Raw genomic sequence first — 9,770 nt, forward strand, 5'->3', positions numbered from 1 at the left:
GAAACCACATCTCCCATAGACTCAATTTTAATCAAATAATTCAGAATTTTAAAACTGATTTCCTTTTTCTCTGGAATAAGAAAACAGTACCTTGTACTTGATCCCAACTAAGATAGAAATAATCCTTATTGGGGGCAAAACAATCCTATTGGGTTTAATTAATGTTTTATTGATTTTAAGTAGACTTAAGGTATGGAGATCCAAATTAAGAAAAGACCCGTTATCCAGAATACCCTTGGTCAAGAGCAGGGCCGCCATCAGGGGGGTACAGGGGGTACAGCCGTCCCGGGCCCGGACGATTTTAACTTTAAAAGGGGGCCCGGCGCTGCTACAGTTTTCTTAGCTGGGGCCCCCTTTAATCTATTCCGGGCCCCTGTCATTGGTGGTCAGTACGCACGGGGAGCAACCTTATAAAAGGGCCTGGCGTCGTTCGGCACTCAGAAGTGCAGTGCTGTTGGGAACGAAGGACCTCGCCGGAGGAGCCGTCGCCGGAGCCGTCGCCGGAGGATTGTGCTGTGCTGGCTACCAATGTACTAGGGGGGTTTGCTGGCTACCAATGTACTAGGGGGGTTTGCTGGCTACCAATGTACTAGCGGGGTTTGCTGGCTACCAATGTATTAGGGGGGGGCCCTGCTGGCTACCAATGTACTAGGGGGGTTTGCTGGCTACCAATGTACTGGGGGGCACTGCTGGCTACCAATGTATTAGGGGGGCCCTGCTGGCTACCAATGTATTAGGGGGGTCCCTGCTGGCTACCAATGTATTAGGGGGGCCCTGCTGGCTACCAATGTACTAGGGGGGCCCTGCTGGCTACCAATGTACTAGGGGGACCCTGCTGGCTACCAATGTACTAGGGGGGGGCCTGCTGGCTACCAATGTACTAGGGGGGGCCCTGCTGGCTACCAATGTACTAGGGGGGCCCTGCTGGCTACCAATGTACTATGGGGGGCACTGCTGGCTACCAATATACTAGGGGGGCCCTGCTGGCTACCAATGTACTGGGGGGCCCTGCTGGCTACCAATGTACTAGGGGGGGGGGGCCTGCTGGCTACCAATGTCTCATATCTGTGAGTCCTTTGTATTTGTGGGAGGGGGGCCCAGAAATTTTTTTTGTGAGGGGCCCCGTGATTTCTGATGGCGGCCCTGGTCAAGAGTATTCTGGACAACGGGTCCTATACCTGTACTAATCTTTCCAAAAAGTACACCGAACATTGTGTTGTTGTAGTTTAACATAATGGCCACTAAGTGGCAGCTCCACTCTAAAAACCCTGCTAAACTTCTAGTGAGTCATTTCTGGGAATCATCACCTCATACGTAATGGGCCGTGGCCATTCAGCCCCGCTTATACAAGTGTAATTGTTTGGCGGAAGTGCGGAGAGGGCGGAGCTCCCTCCCATAATAAATACCCTGCTCTCGGTTCCGCGCTTGCACTTCGTCGTCGAAGTTTTCTTATCACGGTGGCTGCAGTGAGTGAGCTCTGCCGGGTCAGGGTCCCAGACTGACTAAGGAGAGGAAACTCCTGGGAAGCGAATGAAGAAACACCTCCTACTACTCTTCACATACAGAGGACTTGTCAGAAAAGGCAAAAAGAGCAAGAGAAGAAAATGGCCAAATTTATCATACGATCTGCTAATGCCGGGGACTGTAAAGATATCTTGCGACTCATAAAGGTGCATTGCTGTAACGTAGCTGCGATTTTACTTTGAGGTTTCGCTATTTTTCTCACCTGTAATGGAAGGTACTAAGTTCGACCAGGTGGTGTAACCCATAGTAACCAATCAGTTTGCTTTTAAACAGGTGAATCGTAAATGCATTGTGCTGATTGGCTGCTGTAGGTGACAAGATCTGTAGCAAACTGCCCTTTCACTCATTTTGAGTCAAGAGCTTTTGACCCTGGGTGTAGGGAACTACAAGAATTCCCTGAAAGCCTTTAGCATTCACTGTTGTACTTACATTTGTACAGTTCTCCTTTAAAGTTTCAAACTAGGACCTTTATATGTAACGGTCACTTGTGTGGCTTTCTGGCACTGCTGGGTTAGTTTGTCCCAACTTAACCTGTAACTTGGCTTGGGGGTTGTGGTTACCCACAAGGGAGGTAGGAGATGAGGGAATGGGATTTCAGTATGATGTTGGGAATATTCTGTTCTGCTTTTTAGTACCCCTTTGAGTGCTAATCTGCTACTGTAGGCAGTTGTAGAACTGTATTGCTGTACTGCTCCTGTTACACAATGTCCCCTTTTTACTCAATGATGTAATCTTCCTGTCTTATAGGAACTGGCAAAATATGAAGATATGGAGAACCAAGTAGTACTAACTGAGAAAGGTAAGTGGAATCGTAGAGGGTGTGTATCTCTGCCAAACTTGTCTCGGAAGCACAATTTCTTTTATCTAAACAATTGATATTTAGTTTGTGTTGCTCTGTGTCCTGGGCTGCCTGCCAAGCTGCTCCCATGAGCATTTGCTGCTAAGCACACATACATTGGGGAGTGCATTTTTTTGTCTCCTACTCACTCCTACACCATTTGATTTTTCTTCTGTACAGATCTGCTTGAAGATGGATTTGGAGAACATCCATTTTACCACTGTCTTGTTGCTGAAGTGCCTAAGGAGACCCAGAGTGCTGATGGTAATTTTTACTTTCCCTCTTGCCCCATTTCCCAGAATCTGAGGCATTTGTTTTGACCCTAATGTGCGCAGATGCAAACTTTGTTAAATCCTATTTTCTCTTTAATTTGTCCCAATCTTCAGGTTACAGTCTCTAGCTTCGCCATGTACATGGATGGCCCTTCCGTGTACATGGGTGGGCGGGGAGGTAACTAAAAGATCCGTTACACAATAAAGTAGATGATCATGAAACGAGGTAAGGCAAACGGGCAATCGCTGACACGTTAAAGCAGCAAACACGGTAGATCAGAAATCCATGCTCTGCTACTGAGTCTTCACGGAAGATTCTCCATTGTTCAATGGATTTTATTTTACCCCACTTTTTTTTTTTTTTTTTTTTCCCCCCACACCCCTCCCTGGAAACCTAAATCAAGCAATACGGACTTAAATTCTCCAACAGTGTCTTTCCAGTTAAGTTCTTGGCTGATTATGACCATTTCTAATACTAAACCTGATGTTTTTGGTAACTCCTGCCCTCCTTGTGCGATTGAACTGTTGTGATTTCTAGTACAGATTTATTTTTGTATTTTAGTATTGAGGAATCGGTGATCAGCATGATGGGTTGCCTGTATTGATTCCTTGTTTTCCATGTGCTACAAATTGGGGAAAACCATAGTGCTTGATCTGTTGCATCTCTGGTTCCCATTTGTACATCTGGGGGGGGGGGCTTTCATAATCTTCTGAACTGCCGTGTAAAAGGAATGTATTATGTTAATACAAGTGCTCCGCTATGCTGGTTAAAAGTAGAACATGCTATTTGCTCAAATGCAATGACAATGCTTTAGCAGCACTCAGACTGGAAAAATAACTTGCTTTCAAGGTTGTGATGTGAAGCAGTCAAGTACAACAACCTGTGGACGGCTAACAGTTGTACTCTAACTCTCCTCACCATTCTGGGAGTTCTAGTCAAACAACTGTGAAATATTCCTGACTTGTGGTTGTAATTACTTTTGTTTTTGTGTTTTTGTTTTTTTTCTCCTTGTACACGATTTTTTTTTTTTAATTTCAGGACTCATTTGATCTCTTCTTTGTTTATAGGATACACCATTGTTGGGTTTGCAATGTACTACTTCACCTATGACCCGTGGATTGGAAAATTGCTTTATCTTGAAGACTTCTTTGTGATGGATGAGTTCAGAGGTAGGTCATATGTATTAGGCCTCAGTGTGTGGATGGATTTTTAAAAATACATGTATGCACAAGGCCCTGGACGAACAGGTATGAGCTAAAAGTTCACATTTTTTTTTTTTTATACGTTAAATTCAAATGTTGTAAGTAGAGTATAAAATACATAAATGTAACATAATATCACTACAAATGTTGTAATGTTTGATATGAAAATAAAAACAAAGCTTAAAAAAAAAAATACATGTGAGTAGTGTTTCCATAATTTTAAATTGAAGGTCTAGCATATTGTGTGCGTACAAAGGCTCTTGTATATCGGCAGTTAACAAGTGGCTGTGCTGTGCCACCATCTTACCTGTGGTTCCCAGAGATCCCTCAATAGACATGGACTTGCACAGTATACTAACATTTTCCTAATTGTGCTTGGGGGTGCCTGGGAACTACATGTAAGATGTTGGCACTGCTTAAGAAACTTAGATTTAATTGATTTGTGGGAGATGTGCCTAATACTGAAACCCCTGGCGAATTCAGCTGTTCTGTAAAGTACAATGATGGAATCTATTATTTGGAATGCATAGGGCCTTGTGTGTGGTTGGTTGTGGTTTTTTTTTTTTTAACTAGAATTTCACATTAAAGTTTGTGCCCATTTGGAAACAAACCTTTTAGAAAGCATGTACAGAATAAACCTCTTTGTACTCATGTAAGGTTTGAGTCCAGATTCTGTATCCCTTCTAATGGATCATGGAAGGCATCTTCTACTTATATTTAAATGTAAAAAGATTGTTTGGCCACATATATATATATATATATATTTTATTCATGTGTCATAATTGCCAACAAGTAATTTGAATTGCTTAAAAAGGACTCTGGGGAGCATGGCCTTCCTTGCAACTGAAAGCTTTCTGGATAACTGGTTTAGAAACTTTAGATTCACAGTGTCGGACTGGGACCCCAGGGGCCACCAGAAACCCTTAGACCATGGGCCCACTCTCGGAACAATTTTTCCTCCTTTATTTACTCAACCACTTTATTCTCCTTAATGCTAGCATCTATTCTTCCATCTATTTCTCCTCTTTCTTTCCATTCAGAAATAGGGAATGACCATGAAACAGGCAAATGATCAGGAGCAGGAGGGCCCACTGACCCCTGGGCCCACCGGGAGTTTTCCTGGTATCCTGGTGGGTCAGTCCGACACTGGATTCATAGCACTTATTGTCAAAAACAGACTTAAACTGCTAAGCATGAAGTTTCTAATATGTGTTTGGTTTTTTTTAGGTTTTGGCATGGGATCAGAGATATTCAAGCACTTGAGTCAAGTAAGTGTTTATAAAGACATTTCAGCTGACTTTATTCAGATCCTTAAACCTGTTGGAGTCATGGTGTTCAGGGCAAATAACAGTTGTGCTTTACTACTGTACTGCAAACTTGTAATATTTGTTTTGGTCAAAGGTGCCTACCTATGCTGGTCAGAACTGAAATTGATTTTAGAGTTTCTATGACTGCCTTTTAAAAGTGAACTATTATGAGTAATAAGAGCTCTTTTTCCCATTAAACAAAGAATGTAATGGTTTTTCAGCTCATTTATAAAACTGCCTGTTACTAGGGGCTCTCAATGCATTCTAACCTCTTTTTTCAGATTGCGATGAAGTGCCGTTGTAGCAGCATGCACTTCCTGGTTGCAGAATGGAATGAGCCGTCCATAAAGTTCTACAAGAGACGTGGAGCAGCTGACCTTTCTACAGAAGAAGGATGGCGCCTCTTCAAAATCGATAAAGAATACTTGTGTAAACTTGCCGCTGAAGAGTGAAAACTCTCCCAGAGGCAGCAAATATCTCAATAAAAGAATAACATTGATTGTTTGCATGTCATTATTATAGTGTAATTGTAGAATAGCTCATGCAAAAGCTTTATTACCAGTGGCATTGTAATGTGGTTGTCTCCATATCCTCATAGCGAAACTTTTTGTGGCAGCATCTTCAAGTTCTTCAAACATTAGTTTCTCGGTTGTCTGTATTATATGTAACTTCATTGTTGTAAGTCATTTGTGTACAATGTACACACTGGTATGTAGGTTTCAATTTGTACTATTCAATTAACCTGTTTTTATAAATTAAAGAGCAGTTTTTGTTCTACTTGTTGTATCTGTCTGTCTTTCTACTTTTGCAAAGTTACCAAGTAGAAAAGAGAGGAACAGCTCTAGAAAGTTTGGGTCATGGCTCAGGGCATTCTGTGTAACCTTTTTATGTTGAGTTGTAGTCCAGGCTCACATGGGGGATGTATCGCTTAGAATATATTTTATACAAACTTTAAATCTAGAAGTATAAAATTTAATGTGTCTGTGTGTTTCTTACCCACAGTTCACCATTGTCTCCCAGCATGCTACCTTATTTGTGCCTGTCACTATCACATGCAAAACTTGGCATTTGATTCTGTAGAGGCAAAGCCTTGCTATTGTATAGAATAGTGTAAGTTGCTCCTGTCGCACAAACGGCAGTAATTGTCCCAAAGCACTTTGTATACACTTGCCATGCTGGTTTCAATATGTCAATGATAAAGTGCCATAGTGCCCTTTTATCATCCTGCCAGTCGTAACCGAGCCCGAGCCAGAAGTGTAGGATGTCTCTAGTGTAAGCAATGCTTGCTATGAGTTCATGTATACTGAGAGAAGAACTTTCCAGATGTTAAAACAGGAAGGCAGGGTTTCAAGACTTGTCAGCAAAACCATATGTTTATTTATGTAGTAAAGGAAGTTTTATTTCCCTGTAAGCGTGGCTATTTAAAGGCAGTGGTACATTTGGGGGGGGGGGGGGGGGGGGTGCTGCCTGCATGATTTCTAGCTTGTTGGTGGCAAAATGTTGGCAACCAGTAAAATGAATGGTAGTAGCCTGAACTCTTCTGGTGCCCTCATATGGCAGCTGATAATTGCTCAGAAAAGTGGCAGTAAGCATTCCCTGCTCTTCTAAATAAGATGCAATATCAGATGATTAAAGTGAAGTTATTTTTTACTGTACTGTCAATTATCCTGTTTTAAGAGCTTCTGTAAATAAAAGTATTACCATTTTGAAGATATTTGGGGCTGATTTATTAAATATTTAACTGAAAAATCTAATCTACGTATGGAATCCATTATCCAGAAAGCTACAAATTATAGATAGGCCACATCCCCTGGAGTCTGTTTTAAATGAGTAATTCTAACTTCTAAAAATTATTTCCTTTTTTCCTGTACTTGATGGTAACTAAGCTGCAGGGACAGGCAAAACAACCCTGTTGGGTTTATTAAATGTCCTAATGAATTTTTTTTTTTTGACTTGAAGGAATGGAGATACAAATTACAGAAAGATTCTCTATCCAGAAAAAACCCAGGTCCCAAGCATTCCACTCCAAAATTGTCTCAGAATATTACTCTCTACACCATACTAAAAGTTAACTCAAAGGTGAACAACCCCTTTATGGCTTGGCCACTTATCTGTTACAGTGGTATCATGTTTCATCCTTTATTACGACACCTGATCCAGGACTTTGCCACATAGCCTGTTGGCATGTGTCTTGATAAAGAAAACTATCGCCCAAACCACCTGATACTTACAGTTGGAGCCCTACGTGCACTATTCCTTCCCGTTATTGTGTGACACTGATGTATTGTCTATTGTTTCATTGCATTCTTTCAGTTTCTAAATAACCAGTTTGTCAGATTTAAGGAACATACAGAACTGAATGACCCTGTGTGTCGTTTTGGGCCACCAGAAGAGCACCTTGCCCCAATTTGCCCTAATTGTCTACTGGCATGTTGGGCAAAGCAGCTGGCTCATGGTGCAAAGTGCAACACTCTTGTGTACAAGGAGAAGGAAATCACTGCAACTGATGTATGGGCATATACAATAATCCAGTCTGTTCAGTAACATACTATTATTATTTAGATACATGGTTGCCTTATAGCAGTGATCCCCAACCAGTGGTTTGTGAGCAACATGTTGCTCCCAGCGGTCTCAAGTAGGTGTGTTGATTGCATAACACCCAGTGTAAAGCCAAACAGAGCCTTCTATAGGCTGCAAGGTCTACATAGGAACTACCAAATAGCCAATTATAGCTCTTATTTGGCACCCCAGGAACTTTTTTCATGCTTGTGTTGCTCCCCAACACTTTTTCCATTTGACTGTGGCTCACGGGTATAAAAGGTAGGGGATCCCTGCCTTAGAGATATGGTACACTTTTGTTTACAGTGAACAGGAGCTAATGAGGTATGCATGCCTGGTGACTGACAAGCCCTAGCAGCGTATATAACCACAGCTTCCTGTATGGGAGGGTACTTGTGCATTTCAGTGCTGAGAGGAAGGAGGGGGGGTGTATTGTAATGTGCTCTGTTGTACTAGAACAACCCAGTAAAAACCAGATCTGTTTGGATTTACTTACCATCAATTTAATACCATATTTCTCTTAGCTACATCTGTATGAGTGAATTTCCGGGGCAGTACTTCATTTCCAGTAACACGTGTAAACCTTAAGGGGAAGAGGACAGAAACTGACAAAACCAGATACTTAACCCGTGGGGCCTCTCACAGCTGTTGCTATTTTACTGAGCTGAGGTTAACTTGTTTCTTGCTTACAGCATCCTTTTGTTTTGCTTCTGTCTGTGCATAAAGCAGAATTGCTTGCAGCCATGTAATACTGAGTACAGCAGCAAACATTGCAAGTGAACATTAAATTGCTACACAGGAAATAACTAACACCCAGGGGATATGTTGGCACTTTATAAATATGTTTTATTAATACTAATGTACATTAGGCAACATGCGGTGAGGAACAGTAGGGTCACACTACACCCAGATATTTATTAAAGAAGGACTATTTTACTAATGACCCTTTAGCTGGGACGAACTACTACCTCTACCATCACCCAGGCAGCCTTTAATTAATAGTGGATGCCACCAAATGAAAGGCCACAACAAGTTTGGAAGCACTGATATAGAACTTTTTGTCGCTATCTCACTTCATAGAGGCTATTATGCTACTGCTACTATAGGCACCATCTCACCCTACTATACCTGCTATCCCACTGCCCCAGTCCCTTCCCAGAGGCTATTATTCCCACTGCTACTACAGGCACCATTTCTCCCTAATATACCTGCTATCCCACAGCCACAATCCCTTCCCAGAGGCTGTTATCCCCACTGCTACTATAGGCACCATCTCTCCCTACTATACCTGCTATCCCACAGCCACAGTCCCTTCCCAGAGGCTATTATCCCACTGCTACTATAGGCACCATCTCTCCCTACTATACCTGCTATCCCACAGCCACAGTCCCTTCCCAGAGGCTATTATCCCACTGCTACTATAGGCACCATCTCCCCCTACTATACCTTCTATGCCACAGCCACAGTCCCTTCCCAGAGGCTATTATCCCACTGTTACTATAGGCACCATCTCTCCCTACTATACCTGCTATCCCACAGCCACAGTCCCTTCCCAGAGGCTATTATCCCACTGCTACTATAGGCAACATCTCTCCCTACTATACCTGCTATCCCACAGCCACAGTCTCTTCCCAGAGGCTATTATCCCCACTGCTACTATAGGCACCATCTCTCCCTACTTTATCTGCTATGCCAAAGCCTCAGTCCCTTCCCAGAGGCTATTATCCCACTGCTACTATAGGCACCAACTCTCCCTACTTTACCTGCTATGCCACAGCCCCAGTCCCTTCCCAGAGGCTATTATCCCCCCACTGCTACTATAGGCTCCATCTCTCCCTACTTTACCTGCTATCCCACAGCCCCAGTCCCTTCCCAGAGGCTATTATCCCCCCACTGCTACTATAGGCACCATCTCTCCCTACTTTACCTGCTATCCCACAGCCCTAGTCCTTTCCCAGAGGCTATTATCCCCCCACTGCTATTATAGGCACCATCTCTTCATACTATACATGCCAAAGCCACAGTCCCTGGCCATACATATTCAGATTTTAGTCTTCTTCCAACGAA

At 42.7% G+C, this 9,770-nt stretch overlaps 1 protein-coding gene across 1 annotated transcript; it reads left to right on the plus strand.

Annotated features, from left to right (window-relative positions):
- Positions 1-1,441: 1,441 nt before the first annotated feature.
- sat1 (spermidine/spermine N1-acetyltransferase 1) lies at positions 1,442-5,921 on the plus strand. Its single transcript, NM_001007996.1, has 6 exons — positions 1,442-1,670; positions 2,272-2,323; positions 2,543-2,626; positions 3,703-3,804; positions 5,065-5,105; positions 5,426-5,921. The coding sequence occupies exons 1-6, from the start codon at positions 1,605-1,607 to the stop codon at positions 5,594-5,596; spliced, it is 516 nt and encodes a 171-aa protein (NP_001007997.1). The 5' UTR covers positions 1,442-1,604; the 3' UTR covers positions 5,597-5,921.
- The last annotated feature ends 3,849 nt before the right edge of the window (positions 5,922-9,770 follow it).

Source organism: Xenopus tropicalis, chromosome 2 (genome assembly GCF_000004195.4).
Source record: "Xenopus tropicalis strain Nigerian chromosome 2, UCB_Xtro_10.0, whole genome shotgun sequence".
Lineage (NCBI taxonomy): Eukaryota > Metazoa > Chordata > Amphibia > Anura > Pipidae > Xenopus > Xenopus tropicalis.

Bases quoted from the DNA above. Each gene is read 5' to 3' on its own strand.
- sat1 (NM_001007996.1), top strand. From the start codon at position 1,605: ATGGCCAAATTTATCATACGATCTGCTAATGCCGGGGACTGTAAAGAT. The intron at 2,324-2,542 runs GTAAGTGGAATC...TCTTCTGTACAG, and splicing joins AGTAGTACTAACTGAGAAAG to ATCTGCTTGAAGATGGATTT. The intron at 3,805-5,064 runs GTAGGTCATATG...GGTTTTTTTTAG, and splicing joins TGTGATGGATGAGTTCAGAG to GTTTTGGCATGGGATCAGAG.